Source organism: Podarcis bocagei (assembly GCF_964188305.1).
Source record: "Podarcis bocagei genome assembly, chromosome: 2".
Classification (NCBI taxonomy): Eukaryota; Metazoa; Chordata; class Lepidosauria; order Squamata; family Lacertidae; genus Podarcis; species Podarcis bocagei.
Window position 1 is genome coordinate 112,311,307 of NC_138126.1, and position 19,930 is coordinate 112,331,236.

At 46.3% G+C, this 19,930-nt stretch overlaps 1 protein-coding gene across 1 annotated transcript in view; it reads left to right on the plus strand.

The window, feature by feature from the left end:
- Positions 1-7,996: 7,996 nt before the first annotated feature.
- Positions 7,997-19,930, plus strand: part of KCNH3 (potassium voltage-gated channel subfamily H member 3) — a 68,963-nt gene continuing 57,029 nt past the window's right edge. The window contains exon 1 of the mRNA XM_081181279.1: positions 7,997-9,139. Within this exon, the coding sequence (XP_081037405.1) occupies positions 9,064-9,139 (76 nt within the window). The 5' untranslated portion in view covers positions 7,997-9,063. The remainder of the gene's footprint in view (positions 9,140-19,930) is intronic.

Consider the following 19,930-nt stretch of genomic DNA (forward strand, 5'->3'; position numbering starts at 1 on the left):
GAGTAAATATAAATTCAACAATTTTATAATTCAACAAATTCACCCCTCTGAAAGAATCCACTTATTCTCAAATCCCTCACTAGGTCTGAGGGCTGCTAAGTAGATTCTCAGAGAGAGAGAGAGAGAGAGAGAGAGAGAGAGAGAGAGAGAGAGAGAGAGAGAGAGAGAGAGAGAGAGAGAGATTTTGGCTTCAATCCTGAACCATTCTGGAGGGAGCTGGTTGTGCTTCTCTTGTGGGACCTGTTGCCGAGAAACAACACTGAAGGCCAAATCTGTGCCTTTGTCATGCAGGAATAGCAGCAGGTGATGCATCGGAGTGAGACAGCTGGAGTCAACTGCTATGAAAGAAATCAATGCAGGGATGGGCATGTTTTGAACCAGGCTGCTTATATAAACTCTTTCAGAGGGTTCCAACGCTTGCAACTTACATGTGCTGCACGTTGTATCTGTTCAATCTTCTTTGTTTCGGTGCAGCTTATAAAAAAAGAGGTTTCTAGCCCTCATGGCTTTTGAAACTTCCTTATTGTAGATTGAACAAAGGCTTGCAAAAACAGAAGATCTGCTCATTGAAAGCGAGTCAAACGATCTTTTTGGTACTACTCGGGAGTAGGCCTCCATGGGTGCAAGAGAAGCAGGGGCATCATATGAACCCGCCCGCCCTATGCGACTGAGGCCCCATCTGTACTACAGTGGTACCTCAGGTTACATACGCTTCAGGTTACATACGCTTCAGGTTACAGACTCCGCTAACCCAGAAATAGTACCTCGGGTTAAGAACTTTGCTTCAGGATGAGAACAGAAATCGTGCTCCGGCGGCGCGGCAGCAGCAGGAGGCCCCATTAGCTAAAGTGGTGCTTCAGGTTAAGAACAGTTTCAGGTTAAGAACGGACCTCCGGAACGAATTAAGTACTTAACCTGAGGTACCACTGTATGCTTTATCACAGCATCGCACTTTAAACTGTCACAGCTTCTCTCAAAGAATCCTGGGAACTTGTAGCTTATAAAAGGGTGCTCTGGGAGCAGGTGGCGCTGTGGTCTAAAGCACTGAGGCTTTTGGGCTTGCCGATCAGAAGGTTGGCAGTTCGAATCCATGCAATGGGGTAAGCTCCCGTTGCTCTGCCCCAGCTTCTGCCAACCTAGCAGTTCAAAAGCACACAAGTGCAAGTAGATAAATAGGTACTGCTCCGGCAGGAAGGTAAACAGTGTTTCCATACACTCTGGTTTCCGTCACGGTGTCCCGTTATGCCAGAAGCAGTTTAGTCCTGCTGGCCACATGACCTGGAAAGCTGTCTGTGGACTAACGCCAGCTCCCTCAGCCTGAAAGCGAGATGAGCACAACAACCCCATAGTTGCCTTTGACTGGACTTAACCATCCAGGGGTCCTTTATCTTTTTTTATATAGTAGTATTGGGGGTGATGTTACTGGCCTACCTTACAGAGTTGTTGGAAGGAGTACTGAAATCACGTGTGTGAAGTGTTTTGAGCACTTGGGGAAAGTAGCATATTGCGATATGAAGTCCGTTTTACCTGCGGCATATTAGAAGCAGGACAATTGAATCCATCCGGCAAGACCATTGAAATAAACAGGACACACCTGTTCATGTGACTGCTTATTGGAGGGTGTGTTTGTGTGCAGCAGGGATACGCGTTAAGGACCCTCTCATCTGTGCAGTATCAACAACAGCACAATAGAGCCATTGTCGTTGCTGGTATCCCTACCTTAGTTTTAAAAAACCACCACCACCAAAAAAAAAAAAGCAAACACCACGGCTGAATCTCTTTACTCAAGCTGAGTTAATTTAAATACAGGTGTTGCCATTGAAATTTCTTTCTACTGAGTGCAGGAGTGAGGAGGTGTTAGAAACAACCAGGGGCTCTACTAAGTATTATTTCACAAGAAGAGAGTGAAGGGCTTTCCTGCTGAGTTAAACTGCTCCCTTTGGAAGAGGAAAATAACAGGCATTGATTCTTGTTAACAGGCTCCCCCAAGCAGATGAAACTTCAGGGCAACCTTTATAGGGTGATTTTTGGGGGAGCGGGGAAGAGGGAGATGTAGGGACTTCCAGTGCCTTTGGAATAATCTGTTTAAAAAGTGTACAGGTTGAACAGACATTACTTGGGTGCAGAAACAAGCATGCAGCCAGGCAGCCCTAGTCTCAAAGCAGCACAAATTCACCCCCTCCAAATCTAAATCAGCCGTCAGCCAGCCAAATCTGCTTTTGTACAGCTCCTCTCGCGCAGATCAAGACTGGGCAAACTGGCTTCTTGCTTTCGCCCCTTCCCACAGTGCAGACAGAGGTGGTTTGATGTGGCTCTAGAGGATGTGCAGAGATTTCTCCACTTGGCTCAGTAGAACAACACGGCTCGCAATCTTTGCCAGATTTCATTTGGGCAAGGCATGCTTTGCATTTTGCAGAATCCAACATTGAGAGCCAAACGTACAGTAAATAAGACACTTGTACTATTGCGCAGCCATTGCTGTTGTCATGTCTGTGTGGAAGAATTTCCTGCACTCCAGCAAAATCGGAAGTGCAGGGAGCTGCGCCCCCCAATTGAATCCTCCCATGCTGTTTGACAGTGCAACTGTCTCACTTGGGAGGTGGTGGACTCTCCTTCCTTAGAGGTTTTTAAGCAGAGGTTGGATGGCCATCTGCCATGGATGCTTTAGTTGAGATTCCTGCACAGCAGGGGGTTGGACTGGATGACCCTTGGGTATCCCTTCCAGCTCTGTGATTCCATGATTCTATGCTGTGGTGTCTGTGGGGAAAGGCAATGGATGTTCAGGCAGGTAGATTCTGTTCTTAATGGTTTAATAATATGAGTAGCCATGAATGGAAAAGAAGTCAGTAGGGACTGGAAACCTGTCCTTTTTCTTACTTGGCATCTGTCTCTGGAGTGCACCTTCAGGTCAAAAACTTTGTGGAGTTAAAGAACCTGCTCTGGATGTACATACTGAAACGGGAGAGACATGTTTCATTGCAGCTGGGGCAGATGAAGCTGTACCATGGAGGGGTACCATGGTTTCTTCTTCCTGTGCACCTCCCAGCGGTCACTTCTCCTCTGGTCTCCTCTGGGGACGCGGGTGGCACTGTAGTCTAAAGCACTGAGCCTCTTGGGATTGCCAGTCAGAAGATCAGCAGTTTGAATCCGTGCGGCAGGATGAGCTCCCGTTGCTCTGCCCCAGCTCCTGCCAACCTAGCAGTTCAAAACCATGCCAGTGCAAGTTGATAAATAGGTACCGCTGCGGTGGGAAGGTAAACAGTGTTTCCGTGTGCCCTGGTTTCCGTTACGGTGTCCCATTGAGCCAGAAGCGATTTAGTCCTGCTGGCCACATGACCCAGAAGGGTGTCTGTGGACAAATGCCAGCTCCCTCGGCCTGAGAGCAAGATGAGCGCCACAACCCCAGAGTCGCCTTTGACTGGACTTAACCATCCAGGGGTCCTTTACCTTTATCTCTCCTCTGGTCACTGCTGTGGATACACAAACTGTCTACAGGTGCTGCGGTCGTCTCTGGAAGGGATTTCCACATGGCAGGGTTGATGTTGCCAGGCTTCATGTCCTGTTTGCAGACCTCTTTATAATACAAAGTTGGTCTGCCAACAGGCTTGGTGCCAGCTCCCCATTGAGCACGTCCTTGAGGATCCTGCCATCTTACCTTTCGTGGACATGACCAACCCAGGGCAGACCCCACTGAGACAGGAGTGTGCAAACATGCTGGGAAGAGCGCACATTTGTTTGAGACTCTGCCCCGCCATGTGATGCCTCAGACCTTCCTGACACAGCAAACGTGAACGAACATTGTCCCCTTTCCCTCGGACCATTCCCTTTAAGTGTAAGGAAAGAGGGGTTAGTTTTAGTTACTTAATTTTAAAAGTTTGACACACTTAGACTTAGTGGGTGAGCTGCTCCTGTGATGTGCAAAACTTCAGCCAATTTATTTCCATTGTACCAGAAGCGGTTTAGTCATGCTGGCCACATGACCTAGAAAGCTGTCTGTGGACAAACGCTGGCTCTCTCAACCTGAAAACAAGATGAGCGCCGCTGCTCCGACCATAACGCCGTGAAGATGGAGATGAAACCCACAATAACTGGTCAATTTAGATGGAGAATGAATGACACCCTCTTTCGAGATAAGGAGATTCTCACGAAGGCCCAAAAGACTCTAAAAGACTATTTTGAAATAAATCTGAGGACCGACGTGGAGAAAAGAGTGATCTGGGATGCAAGTAAAGCGGTTATGAGAGGATTTCTGATTCAACAAAATTCAATAAAGAGGAAAAAACAAAATGAGAAAAAAGAGAAGATCTTGGAAAAGATAAAGGAAGGAGAGAGGAAATTAAGAACAAAACCAAAGTCCCAGGACATTTTAAGAGAGATCAAGTTATATCAAACTCAATATATGGAATTGATGAATCAAGAGATTGAATGGAAGATAAAGCAAATGAAGCAAAAAACTTTTGAATCAGCAAATAAATGTGGTAAACTTTTGGCATGGCAATTGAAGAAAAGGCAGAAACTAAATACAGTTACAAGCCTAGAGGTGGATGGAAAGAATATATCCAAACCCAATGAAATCAGAAATTGCTTTTTAAGTTATTTTAAAAAACTCTACACTCAAGGCCCGCAAAATGAAGAAGATATAGACAAATTCCTTGGAAGATATGGATTACAAAACATCTCTCAGCAAAGTAAGATGGACCTGAACCAGAGAATCTCAGAACAAGAGATAGAGGCTGCCATTCAGAATATGCAACTGGGCAAATCCCCGGGACCAGATGGATTGTCTTCTAGATACTACAAATCGCTGAAGGAATGGTTGATTCAACCATTAAGAGAAGTTTGCAATGAGATCCTTGAAGGGAAAAGGGCACCTGAATCGTGGAAAGAGGCATATATTTCACTCATACCAAAGTCAGAGACTGAAAAGACCCAACTCAAGAACTACCGCCCAATATCATTGCTCAATGTGGATTACAAAATTTTTGCAGACATTTTGGCAAAAAGACTCAAAAGAGTTTTGATGGAGATGATTCATAAGGACCAAGCAGGCTTTCTCCCTAAAAGACACCTGGCAGACAATGTAAGGAATGTTATAGACATTCTGGAAAAGCTAGAGGTGAATATAAACACTAAAGCAGTATTGATCTTTGTGGACGCGGAGAAAGCCTTTGACAATATCTCTTGGAGTTTTATGAAAAAGAATCTCCATAGGATGGGGGTAGGCCGGGGTTTTGAGAATGGTATGGCTGCAATATATTCTGAACAAAAAGCCAAACTGATTGTAAATAATGTTGTGACTGAGGAGCTTAAGATAGAAAAAGGAACACGACAGGGGTGCCCGATTTCCCCATTACTCTTTATTTCAGTTCTGGAGGTGTTGCTGAATATGATAAGAAATGACCAGCAGGTTAAGGGTGTGCAGGTCGGAGCTAAACATTACAAGTTAAGAGCGTTCGCAGATGACTTAGTATTGACTTTGCAAGAGCCAAACACCAGTACGAAAAAAGTATTAGAAATAATACAACAGTTTGGCCAGGTAGCTGGATTTAAGTTGAACAAGCTAAAAACCAAAGTTTTAGGGAAAAACTTAACAGATATGGAAAAGGAGAAATTTCAAGAGGAAACAGGTTTGACTGTGGTCAAGAAGGTTAAATATCTAGGAGTTTATCTAACATCCAAGAACCAGAATTTGTATAAGGACAATTATGAAAAATGTTGGTCAGAAATTAAAAAAGATTTAGAAATATGGTCAAATTTGAAACTGTCAATGTTAGGCCGAATTGCTGTAATTAAAATGAATGTATTGCCTAGAATGCTATTTTTGTTTCAGACCTTGCAGATTATTGATAAGATGGAATGTTTTAAGAGGTGGCACAAAGATATCTCAAAATTTGTCTGGCAGGGCAAAAAGCCCCGAATTAAATTCAAAATACTGACAGATGCTAAAGAAAGAGGGGGTTTTGCCCTGCCGGACCTAAAATTGTATTATGAGGCAGCAGCTTTTTGCTGGCTCAAAGAATGGATGCTCCTCGAGAATACAGACATCTTAGATCTGGAAGGTTTCAATAATGCTTTTGGTTGGCATGCATATCTTTGGTATGATAAAGTTAACAGTGCCTTCAAAAACCACATTGTTAGAAAAGCATTGTTTAATGTTTGGATAAGATATAAAGATCTATTGGAAAACAAAACCCCTAGATGGGTGTCACCAGTGGAGGCCAATGCAGTGAAAAAACTCAATATGGAGGTCGGATGGCCGAAGTATTGGGAAATTTTAGAACAGGATGGAGATAAGTTCAAATTACAAAGTCAGGAGAAATTGAAGCATAAAGTGGAAAACTGGTTCCAATATCGACAAATAATGGAATTTTTTAAACAGGACAGGAAAGTCGGTTTCCAGGTGGAAAAATCAAAATTAGAAACCGAATTGTTAGAATCCAATACTAAGAATTTATCTAGAATGTACAATTTGTTGTTGAAATGGAACACACAGGATGAAACAGTTAAATCGGCTATGATTAAGTGGGCTCAGGATGTTGGACATAACATTATGTCAGCTGACTGGGAATGGTTATGGAACACCGGTATAAAATTTACGGCATGTAATGCCTTAAAGGAAAACATTATGAAAATGGTATACAGGTGGTACATGACCCCAGTTAAGCTGGCAAAAATCTATCACTTGCCCGATAACAAATGTTGGAAGTGTAAAGAGACTGAAGGTACCTTCTATCACCTTTGGTGGACATGCCCGAAGATTAAGACCTTCTGGGAAATGATCTATAATGAAATCAAAAAGGTACTTAAATGTACCTTTTCTAAAAAACCAGAGGCCTTCCTCTTGGGCATTGTCGGCCAATTGGTGACAAAGAAAGATAGAGCTTTTTTCATGTATGCCACAACAGCAGCAAGAATACTTATCGCAAAGTACTGGAAGACACAAGATCTACCCACTTTGGAAGAATGGCAGATGAAAGTGATGGACTACATGACATTCGCCGAGATGACAGGTAGAATCCGTGACCAACAAAAAGAGACGGTAGAAGAAGAATGGAAAAAATTTAAAAGCTATCTTAAGGACTACTATAAACTTAATGAATGTTAAAATGTCGTAGTTTCCAGAAACAAAGGGGTACAGGGACATAAGGTCAGAGTGTAAGAGAGGACTAAGAGGATAGAGAGTGGAAAGTAATAACTGGGAGTTGCTAGTTGAACTATGGACATTGGGATGCAGAGAGGGGGGGTATGGGGAAGTCCTAGAAAGGAGGTTTATGAAAATATGTTTGAAACTATACGTGTATGTTTGTTATTCTTAATGTTTGTCTGTTTTTCTTAAAAATTTTGTAAAACCAATAAAAATTTTATAAAAAAAAAAAAATGAAAACAAGATGAGCGCCGCAACCCCATAGTCGCCTTTGACTGGGCTTAACTGTCCAGGAGTCCTTTACCTACCTGCTACTAAAGGCACAGAGCTGGCATATAAAGTGCAATCCCTAAAGTTAAATTATTTTGCCCAATTTCAGCTTTATGGCTTGCAATACAGAGCCTGTCAAAACCCACTGCTGTGGAGTGGCGTTCTGATATTTGAAAACGCCGTATAAACTGGAGAATCTCTTCCCTGCTAACTCTGGAGATCTCTGTAATATTCCACGGCCTCTCTCACTGTGGACACTTTGAAAATGCTATGGCCGGGTAGAGTCACATGAAGTGCATTTATGGCAGCTCCCATGTGAAGACCCAATGCTTTTAAAGAGTGCACATTGGAGCTAATTGCTGGGGGCCGAGGGGTTCCCCCAAAGTTGACGGGCCTTGCCATTCAAATGGTGCACGGGCATCTCATCATGTGATCAGTTATGCAGGGCAAGGCTTAAACCCCCCCATATTTTATTCAAGTTGGCACGCCTGAGGGTGCGTGTTTTTCATCCTCAGTCCATTTCAGTTCTCTTTCTTTCTTCAAAATAACAGACCCAGGTTTTGTGCGTGTGTTCTCTGAGACACGTGTAATCTGCCAAAGCAAAAAAACAAAACCAAAACAAAACTCCAAACTTGCAACTCTACAGGTTGGCTGTCCCTTTAAGGGAGAGCCACCGGGTGTGTCTTAAGTAGCTATGGTAACTTTCAAGTTGAGGATGCTGCGCGATGCTCCGGGTGGCTGAAATTGACGAAAGATGGTTCGGAAAGGGGAGGGAGTGGGCTTCACTTAACAGCCGCTTCTTTCCGAGGATTCGAATAACCGCTGGCCGAGGAGCTGCCAAGTCACGCGAATGACAAAGCGGAGCAACTTTCGGCTCGGGGACGGTTTGAGGATCTGCAGAAGAAGAAGTGGCGACGGCAGGAGGAGGAGGAGGACGGCGGCGAAGGCGGCTCTCCGCTGAAAAAGGCAGCGCCTGGAAATTATGCCCCGGGCGGCCAAAGCTTTGCTGGCGATCGCGACGCCTGGCAGTTTCTGGAACTTGCCGTCGGAGTTTCGAAGGCGCACAGACCGGAGCGAGCCGGGGACGAAGATGTTGGCGCTGCTGCAGCGGGGACTGCCGGGTCCCAGATGGGGGCGCGAGGAGAGGGCAGCCGGTGGGGAAGAAGCCCTAAGCCCCTACGGCTCCGCGGATGGGGACGCATCCTAAGCAGGTGGCAGCCGTCGGGGGACTTCCAGCCGCGATCTCCAGACCACGACCCGGGCTTTCTTCTTTTTCTCGCTCCGTCCAGTCCAGCCACTTGGAGGGCTGAGCCGGACTTCGCGCCAGGCCACGACTAGGGTCCGTCTGCCTTTGGAGTGGCTGCTCATTTAGGAAGGGAGGGCGCCCCCTCTCCTTTTTGCCGTTTCTTTGCCGGATGCGCTTGCCTTGCTGTCTGGGCACGGGCGAGATCCGAAGGCTGGGGCAGCTGTAGACTTGGCAGCCAGCCCCGCTGCGCCCCACAACGAGTGGGAGTCGGGTGGGTGGAGAGATCCTCTGACTTGGGGAGACTAAGGGTGTTTCTTCCCCCCTCCCCCCTTCCCCCACGACTTCTGGATCTCTTTTTCTCCCAACCATTGGACGATGGAGAGGTCCTCGAGCAAGTCCTAAAATGCCGGTGATGAGGGGCCTCCTGGCTCCCCAAAACACCTTCCTGGATACCATAGCAACCCGCTTTGATGGCACGCGTGAGTTGACTTCCCACCCTCTCTTTTTTAAAGTCCTCTTCCCTCCCCCACCCCCAAATCCCAACCTGGTTGTCTTGGCCTCCGTAGGCAAGCTCGAGGGCTGTCACGTCTAGTTGTTTCCTCTGCAAAAGCAGTGGCATAGCGTGGGTTGTCAGCACCCGGGGCAAGGCAAGTAATTTGCGCCCCCTAACCCGTGGATTTGCGCCCCCTAACCCTAACCCCCAGATGTTGCGCCCGGTGCGGCTGCCCCCCCTGCCCCCCCCCCACGCTACGCCACTGTGCAGAAGACCTCCACGCGCTGGGAAAACCTCTCTCCAAACTATGTTCAGGTCCCCCTCACTCTTACCACTCACAATTCCATTCCTGAAACCTTTCACCCGAGCCAGCCTAGATGGGCTGCTCAAGGAAGCGGTGGTGTCAGTGGGTTTGCACTCATTCGAGCTTAGAGGCCTGTTTCGGAGGCAACACGATTCCTGCATGCAAAGCGGTCCTTCTGGGTGGGGAAGAGCAGAGCAAATTAAAACGGGCGTGCGTGTGCATCGTGCAAGGGGACACATGCTGGGAATCTGCAACTAACTGTAGCTCCCCAGGGTGTGATGTACACGCAACACACTTGTGCATTTATCACATGTGGTGCAAGCCACGTATGGGCTGGGTGCTATTCTTGAGTGGGCTGCAAATTCAGTCAGATTTCTCCCCCCCGAATCTCAATGGACTCTCCAAAAACCTATACAAAGGTTGTTGGCGTTTTGTTTTGTTTTTATGGCTTGCCACTGGGGGTTGTCAGTTACAGACCGTGGCGGCAGAAACAGTATACCTTTTAAAGCACATTCTTTCCCTCAAAGAATTCTGGGAACTGTAGTTTTGTTAAGGGTTGCTGGAGGGTATATTACAGTGCCCAGAATTCTTTGAGGGAAAGAATGTGCTTTCAAGGTATAGTGTTTGTGAACACACTCCGTGAGAGGGCTGCTATGCCTTTTAAGATTTGTGCTAAAGGTAGAATTTCATCAAGTGGAAATTCTCTCCGCCTCCCTCCCCATTCACTGCACCACTGTGGCTAAGGAGAGCAGCATTTAGTGGAAATAATGGCTTTTATGTCACTTACAGCAATCTCTGGAGTCTCCATTTGATGACCCAAGTGATCAGGTTATCAAGAATAGCTTTTTCTTTTTTTCTTTTACTGTGTTCAGGGTCTTCCCCCCCCCCCCCAGAATTTAGGCCTAGGATTCCTAGGGGATGAATATGTCCTTCCTTCCTTCCTTCCTTCCTTCCTTCCTTCCTTCCTTCCTTCCTTCCTTTCTTTCTTTCTTTCTTTCGGTGCTTCATGTATAAACCTGAGAATGCAATGTGTGAATGTGATAGACGTGTTTGCAAACCTGTGTGTCATGAGATACACTCCTTAGAGCGCCATTATGAACTGCACTTTCAGGTTGTATACACTTGTGGGTTGTATGGAATGTGAAATGGACCTTGGCTATCTTGCATCGTGTGCACCTGAAATACAACAACCAGGTTTCTACAGACACAGGTCATCTGCAAGCTGTGGTTCCCTGCTGGGTCTACACTTGGCAGCAAACCTTCATTTGTCATCCATATTCTGTGTGAAATGGAGAGCTGGGCAAAGAGTCCTTTTTTTAACAGGACTGGGCTTTGGAAAGGTTGACAGTTCAATTTACGCCCCTGCCATTCTTTTGTGGAGATAAGAGTGGTCTGTTCTGTGGCGTCAGAAGGGTGTAGCTAGAGATCTGATTTTTCATTTTGACTTTCTTCCAATGAGCTCAGGATGGCATACTCAGTGTCCCCCTCCTTTTATCTCTCACAACAACCTTGTGGGGTAGGTTGGGCTTGAGAGGTGATGACTGACTGGCCCAAGATCTCCCAGTGAGCTTCTCCTCTGAGCAATGGTTTGAACCTGAATTTCCTCACTCCAAGCCCACGACTGCAGCCACTATCCCGGGACTTGGGTCTAAACCACTGAGCCACTTGGGCTTGCTGATTGGAAGGTTGGTGGTTCAAATCCCCATGACGGAGTGAGCTCCCATTGCTCTGTCCCAGCTCCTCCCCACCTAGCAGTTCGAAAGCACGCCAGTGCAAGTAGATAAATAGGTACCACTGCGACGGGAAGGTAAATGGTGCTTCTATGTGCTCTGGTTTCTGTCACGGTGTTCCATTGCGCCAGAAGCAGTTTAGTCATGCTGGCCACATGGCCCAGAAAGCTGTCTGCGGACAAACACTGGCTCCCTTGGCCTGAAAGCGAGATGAGCGCTGCAACCCCATAGTCGCCTTTGACTGAACTTAACTGTCTAGGGGTCCTTTACCTTTTTTTACCTTTTTATACCACACAGTCTCTCGAAATAATACTGCAAAAATAATTATTGTCAACATAAAAATCTAAAGAATAGAGGTGAACTGAAATGGCTGGATGTGTGTGTGTTTGCTAAGGAGCAGGGTGTCGTTTTTGATGAGGGAAGTGTCCTCTTTACCTTTTGTTGCGACGTTTATTAGTGTCTTCTTTTGGAGAGCTTGGAAGGCCACACTTTTGCTAAAATGGGGGCGAGTCAAGGGATGGACCATGTAGATTTAAGTAAGGTTCCCCCAACTCCCCTTCCTTAAATAATTCAGGCATTGTTGAGATGGCTCGTTGTACTATGGGGAAGAATCAAGGGTTCTGGGATGAAGGACCGAGTCACACAACCTTTTTAGAGAGACTTTTTCATCACCAGATTGGCTCCCCCACCCCCTGATTGAGCAAGTTTGAATTGGCTTGTGATGACAGGTGATTTGACTTGGCAGCTCATGATCTCTATTCAAAGCTGTATACAATTAATTGCAAAAAACCCTACAAAGAAACCACTACCATATATAAAATAATGCACCACTGCCGTATAGAAAATAATGCACACCTTGAGTGTGGACCATGGTGTGTGTGTGTGGCTAACCTGTGGCCTGCCAGGTGTTGTCCAACTCCCATCAGCTGCAGACAGCATGGTCAGGGATGATGTGAGTTGTAGTCTGACAACATCTGGAAGGCCAGGGGTTCCCCGCTTTCAAATGGACACATATAGAAAAGATAAGGACATACTGAGTTTTCACCACACCAGCCCAAGCTAGGAACTTGTGCTTGGCTATGACTTCCCAATGACTGTGGCTTCTCACATCAGAAAAGGCTTGCATGTGTGATCACCCCATGCACCTTTCTACACCCAAGTTGCACATCAGTTGCTACATGGAAGTACCTTCTGGATAGGAATGGTGTGAAGTGCTCTCCTAAATTAGTACCAAATGCATCCTGCGCCCTGTGGCTGGCTATGTTTAGCTTGGAGAAAACAAAGTGAGCAGACTTGAAGTATTGGAAGGGTTGCCACACAGAGGATGGAGCAGGTTTTTTGCAGTGTTCTTCAGCCTTTAGTCTCCAGATGTTGTTGGGCTACAACACCCATCATCCATGGCCAATAGCTAAAGCTGGCTGGGGATGATGGGGATGGGAGTTTCACAACATCTGGGGTCCCAAAGTTAAACACTCTTCTAGAGGACAGGACCAAGGGGTGGAAATTACAGGGGAGCAGATTTAGGATAAAGATTAGAATAAATCTCCGACAGGCAGGAGTTGTTCAACACTGGAACAGACTGCCTCAGGAGATGATGGGCTCTCCTTTGATGAGAGCATTTAAGCAGAAGTTGAGCAGCCAACTTTCAGGGATTCTGAAGCTGGCACCTGCATTGCAGATTCTGCAGTGAGCAAGGGAGTTAGACTAGATCTGCAAAGATACCTTCCAACTCAGGGTGGTATCCATCTCAATAATTGCAAGAGTGGAATAAATTCTAGTTGCACAGTTGGACTTTCCCCTCTCTCCTCCCCAGAGAATTCCTGGATGCCAAGATCCAAGGTTGGGACAAGTATACTTTGGCGAGAGAACTCCAGCAGAGATTTTAAATCACAAAATATGCAGCAAAGTATGGAGATATAGGCTATTAGGTAAAGGTAAAGGGACCCCTGACCATTAGGTCCATTCGTGGCCGACTCTGGGGTTGCAGCGCTCATCTTGCTTTACTGGCCGAGGGAGCCGGCGTACAGCTTCCGGGTCATGTGGCCAGGCATGACTAAGCCGCTTCTGGTGAACCAGAGCAGTGCACGGAAACGCCATTTACCTTCCCGCCGGAGCAGTACCTATTTATCTACTTGCACTTTGACTTGTTTTCGAACTACTAGGTTGGCAGGAGCAGGGACTGAGCAACGGGAGCTCACCCCGTCGTGGGGATTCGAACCGCCGACCTTCTGATTGGCAAGCCCTAGGCTCTGTGGTTTAACCCACAGCGCCACCCGCTATTAGACCTTTAAAATATGCTCTTGTGAGTTACAAAGCTTCCTCCTTCCCCTAGCATAGAAAAAGACCACACGTTTAGGTAAGTTTAAAATTGTTTACTTACAAACTCTCCAAAGGTCAGTTTCATGTGCTTTTCCATACTGCATCCAGGAAAATGTTGCACATGCAGTAAAACTTACCTTAGTTACAGTGTTGAAAGTTCCTAAATTGGTATAGGAACTCAAGGAAGACTTGTTAGAGCCACGTGGCTAAGCCGGAGCAACCAGTTCAGACCTCACATGCTGAGTTCATCAGGTAGACTGAGGTACAACAATAGGCTTGATTGCCTTCCTCCCAAGGAAAGGGGGAGAAACCTAGCTAAGCCTGGCAGGACAGCTTACTATATGGCATTAACCCCTTAGTGCATAAATTAGACTTAAGCATGTTGAGTATATGAGTCTGGCTATCCCACAATTAGTAGGTGGTGGTTTTTGGTTTAAATTATCCCACTTTTTAGCAAGGAACCCTCAAGTCTGCTTCCTTGCCTTGCTGTGGTTCTAATCAAGTTAACAGGAAAGGATGAGAGGAGGGGAAAGGATGGGGGGGGGCTTTTCCTACCCTGCATTCTTGTGTGCATCCACACATGCACCAATTCCTTTTCTACTATTTTCTCGCTGTACCCCCACCTGACTTTTCCTATGGGAGAAGCACAGAGGCCAGCCCTACCATTGGGCAGTGGAAACCAGCCCATTAGGACAAAAGGGGTACTGCTCCACCAGCTGCAGCCTGCTCTCCTCTTTAACCCCAGCCCTTGTAGAACCCAGAGGGGAGGAGCATGGTGACAAAAGTAGGAGGAGTTGCTCTATCAGTCATTGGCTCGGGCTTCCCTGCCTTCTAGTCCCAATGGCCAGCAGCCACTGCTGCCATTAGGCAGAGTGCAGTGACCTCCTCAGACAGCAGATGCTAGGGAGCAGTTCCTTGGCTGTTCCCTTCTTCAGAGGACAGAGCTGTGTCCTGCGCTCCCCCCCCCCCCCGCCTCGCAGCCTTTGACCCTCAGGTGCAAGAGGTGGTGGTGGATACTATGACAACACTAGTACTGAAATAACGGCCAGTCCAGTTCATGGAATGCTTGGTGGTGAAGGGGGAGGAGGAAGGCACCATCTTGTCCTTTGCTTCAGGTGGCAAAATGTCTTGGGCCAGCCCTGAAGCAGTATTATTGATTAATTGAATTTATATACCGCCCTATACCCGGGGGTCTCAGGGCAGTTCACAGAAGAAAATCAAGATGTAAAACCACAAAATACCTAATAAAAATAAAAACAGCCACCCAATAACACCCCTCCCCCAGAAAGAGCCACATTTTAAAAGGGTATGGGATGTCTCACAGATCAACGAAAGGCCTGGTTAAAAGGGAACGTTTTTGCCTGGTGCCTAAAAGCGTATAACGAAGGCACCAGGTGAACTTCCCGGGGGGGGGACCATTCCAGAGACGGGGGGGGGTACTGTAGAGAAGGCCTGTTCTTGTATTGCCATCCTCCGGAAGGAGGCATATGAAGAAGGGCCCGGCTAGGTTTATATGGAAAGAGGTGGTCCTTGAGGTATTGCGGTCCTGAGCCATTTAAGGCTTTATAGGTCAAAACCAGTATTGCTTTCCTTTTTCATCTGGAGAACCAAAGGAGAGAAGCTTTCACCCACAAAAGTGGTTCCTGGTGTGGGCTAGTTTTTGTTGGTTTGTGATGGTGGGGCATGGGAATAATCAGTTGAATATTTCTGGAATAACTGCTCATCCACGCTTCCTTTTGTGCCATGCTTAAATAAAGTTTACCAAATAGAGCCTGAAGTAAAGGAATGTGTAGTAAGATGGCCCCCCCACCCCACCCCAGGAGCAACCAAACTTCACAATGTCGCATGTAAGCTTTTGAGATACACAGATCTCTTTCTCTAAAAACTGAATCTGAGGAAGCGTTCTGTGTAACTCGTAAGTTCTCATCTGACACAATACATTTAGATTGTTGCGTTTTACTGTATGAATGGTTCCTATACGCTTCCAAAAGCATTTTCTCCTTTCCCTTTCCCTCCCACCTCTCAGCCACCCATTTTTCCGAATGTTTCCAATTCCACCAAGGGAGCTACCGCCACTTTGCAGGTGCCCCTAAGCAAACTATTGTTTTTCTTGTCTCCAAGACAACGTCCAAGCTGAATCATTTGCAGGTTGGTTATTTGGGACTGAGAGCAGCCTTACAGAGGAGCAAGGAGAGGGTACACCAAAGGAGAAATTAAAGGAAGCACCCAAAATGTACAGGGAAACTTTATCTAAGAGTATCAGCACACTACCCTGAAATCCGATGCAATGCAGGGTAGCATAATCAATGTTCCAAATTAAAGAGCATATCCAAGCTATAGGCAAAGGGCCCCTCTAGACCAGGTCTGGTCGTTTAATTGGGTGTATTCTGCAACAGGTCATTGATGCAGTAATAGTGCATTTGTGGTGTATTTATACTGAGCTATTTACTTGCTTTGTTAGTGGTTCTTCTTCCCCAATGTCAGTGCATTGCTGCTGTCTGGAAGTATAGCGCAACAAAAGTGGGGCAAGGCTAAGCTGGAACATTTGTCGTATTTATAAAAAAAATACAGGGTTTCAGAGGAAATCAAGTGATGTGCACTAATGGGGGGGGGGGAGCGGCATGCTTGCCCCAAAACTTTTGCAGGTGCAAACGGTATTGAAATCAAAATTAAGTATAGTGGTACCTGAGTTCTCGAACACAATCCATTCTGGAAGTCCTTTGGACTTCTGAAATGTTTGAAAACCAAGGCACGGCTTCCGACTGGGGCAGGTGCCCCGGAAACAACAGCCGACAGCCGCGTCGGATGTTCGGCTTCCGAAAAATGTTAGAAAACTGGCACACTTACTTTTGGGTTTTCAGTGTTCAGGAGCTGATTTGTTCATCGACTAAGCCGTTTGAGAACCAAGGTTCCACTGTATAGCTCCTGATACCATCGTGAGCACAAATAATCATGAATGCACAATAACAAGGATGGCTGGATGGGGCTGTGGCCCACTAGGAAGTCTACCATGCAAGTCCCATTGCAGTGATTAGCAACAGCAACATTTCTACAGAGTTTGCAAATTATGTGCCTCTATTATTAAAAAATAATAATCAAAGAAGTGTCCTGTCTTTAAAGACATCTCTCTTCTCTTCTCTTCTCTTCTCTTCTCTTCTCTTCTCTTCTCTTCTCTTCTCTTCTCTTCTCTTCTCTTCTCTTCTCTTCTTTTCCCTTCTCTTCTTTTCCCTTTCTGGTCAACGGATTAAAGTGGTGGCAGCCCATTTGGTGGTTTTGTTTGTGTGACCCAAGCACAAGCTACTTGGGACAAGCTACTTGGGAATGCAGTTTGCCCAGGGCTAGGATAGCCTGGATAGCTCAGTTGGTTAGAGCATGGTGCTGATGATGGTAAGGTTGCAAGTTCGATTCCCGTATGGGACAGCTGCCTATTTCTGCAATGCAGGGGGCTGGACTAGATGATCCTCAGGGTCCCTTCCAACTCTAAAATTCTATGCAGAGGAGTTTGGCTAGCTAGGACTTTCTGAGAAAAAGCTCTGTGTGTTTTGAGGGAAGTTGTGGGGGTGCGGGAGGGAGAATTTGCACCGAGCCGAGCTTACTGTATCTTAAGCGTACGCCCTGCAGAAGGCTTCTTTCTGCTTCACAAGTTTGATCTTCAAGTCCTGAAGAAACTCTTGCATCTTATTCCCTTAAGAGAAGCTTCCATGAGACAGTAGCAGCATCTATCTACCTCTTGCCCATGGGATGCGCTTTGCTTTGCTTTGCTTTCCACACCACAGGAGACACACGTGTATCACGGTCTCTCTCTGTCTCTCCCCCCATCCCTATGTTCTGCAGAGCTGCTGACCCATATCAGCAGATTAGCCTGTTCCCACCCATTGCACCAGACCCTTCTAGTCGTCTTCTTCTTCTTCTTTGGCAATCACTCATAGCTGAGTAAGATTCTCTTCCATAAACACAGTTTTAACAGTAAGTCCTTAAGTGACTGTGGAGGCCAATACTGGATCCACACATCCTTCCACAGTGGGGACATAGGTTTCCAGGCGGGAGCTGATCACGGTGAGGGTTTGCCAAGCGTGCCTTCCTCTTAGCACGTTTCTCCCTTTCATCCTGAGTTCGAGTGTCTTCGAAACTCATGACACCTTTGGTAAAGGCTGTTCTCCAATTGGAGCACTTGCAGGCCAGTGTTTCCCAGTTGTCGGTGTTTATACTACATTTTTTTAGATTTGCCTTGAGAGAGTCTTTGAACCTCTTTTGTTGACCACCAACATTACACTCACCATTTTAAAGTCAGAATAGAGTAGTTGATGATAATCAGGCATCCGCACAACATGACCAGTCCAACAAAGTTGATGTTAGAGAATCATCGCTTCGACACTGCCAGTCTTTGCTTCTTCCAGTACACTGGTATTAGCTCGCCTGTCTTCCCAGGTGATGTGTAAATTTTTTTGGAGACACACCGTTGATGGAATCTTTAAAGGAGTGGGAGATGGCATTCATAAGTGGTCCACGGTTCACAAGCATACAGTAAGGTTGGTAGTACAATAGCTTTGTAAACAAGCATTTTGGTTTCCCTGCGAATGTCCTGGTCCTCAAACAGTCTGCACTTCAATCACTCGCAGTACCAAGGGAGGGGTGGCAGAAATCCAAAAGGAATAATGAGATGGCGGGGATCGCAGGTCTGTAGCCCAGGAGTGCAACATCTGCCTTTCACAAGCCTGGATAGCTCAGTTGGTTAGAGCATGGTGGTGATCACACCAAGGTTGCAAGTTTGAGCCCTTGTGCGTATGGGACAGCTGCATATTCCTACATTGCAGAAGGTTGGACTAGATCAGGCATAGGCAAACTCAGGCCTGCATATGTTTTAAGACTACAATTCCCATCATCCCTGACCACTGGTCCTGTTAGCTAGGCATGATGGGAGTTGTAGCCCCAAAACATCTGGAGGGCCGAGTTTGCCTATGCCTGGACTAGATGTTCATCAGGATGCCTTCCAACTTTGATTCCTCGGTGTTGTTGGTGAGATCCCCATTGAAAGGCTCTGAAGGTTAGGGAAGACCTCTGCCTGGGGGCCAAATCTTACGCCATATCATCACTACAGCACAGAGAAAAATGGACCGAGGAAGGAAGGAAAATCAATACCTCTGTAGCACATAATTGGGAGAAACTATTCCCAAATGTGATCTCTCTCTCTTCCTCACTCTCTCTCTCTCTGAAGCAAAAGTCGTGGTCCATGGGTCAGGCAGTGGCAACCCAGTGGAGAAAGAAGAGCACAAGCTGGCTGGCTGTAGAAGCGAATGCCTTTGAGCAGGCTCAGCTCTTTTCTATTTTCATATTATGTAGCTAGCCTGCTTACGCAGAGAAAGGTACTCTTAGGAAACCTGGGTTACAGGGCTTGATATCAAGTTGTAGAACAGATTTAGTGTGGGCTGTAGTGTACCAACAAGCCCTCTTTCTCCCCGTTGTTTTCTTTCTCCTCCCCTCCCCTTCCTCTCCTTGCAAAAGCAACTTGGTCACATAAATCTTTTGGGAGGATATTTTCAGAGCTCCTGTGCCCGTGGTTGGAAACTGACATTGCAAGATACTATGACGTTTTGGTTTCCTCTTTCTCTCTCTCTCTCTCTCTCTCTCTCTCTCTCTCTCTCTCTCTCTCTGTGTGTGTGTGTGTGTGTGTGTGTGTGTGTAAGAGAGAGGGAACTTGGGCTGGTGTTTAAGCAGTGGAGTCTGTTGCATCTAGTCACCCTCTTAAGGTGGAATGTGGAAGGAGGTAGCAGGCTCTAAGAGGTGCTATTTCACACCTACACCTGCTAGAAAGGAGAAACATTCAATGGTTTACCCCTATTTTTTTTTTTTTAAAAATCTGGTTTTTATCTTGGGTAGCAGCTGGATTTTATTTTTAATTTTTGAAAAGCGGGATCTTGGAGAGCCACGGCCATTCAAGGCCCCTCCAGATGACCTGCTTAATCAGCATTCATCTTGCTTTGCTTGCACAATGCTTACAGACTGGTCAGACCCATGGTTCCCAACGTGGGGCACATGATGCAAAAAGGGGCAATTCGAGCTTGTTTAGACCAAGTTAATGGCCTTTTAGGCTTCCTCCACATAAATAGGAGTTCACTTTTTGAATAATAAGATTAGTATATGTCACGAGGGGGGTTGGGCATCATGATTTTAGAGAGGCTTAGGTGGGGCATGGCCAAAAAAAAGATTGGGAACCACTGGGTTAGACTATGCCCAGTCTATGTTGAGTATTTGTTTTGATTTGTCCGCAAGGTTGTTTATACACCCTGTCACTTTCCAAACCACCAAAAGACTGATTCTTTTTTTTTTTTAAGTGGATTTGCTATGCTAGGGCAACAGAATGCTGAAATCCATTTTCACCGTGCAACTGCAATTGGATCCCTCCTGCAAAACAGTGACAATCTGG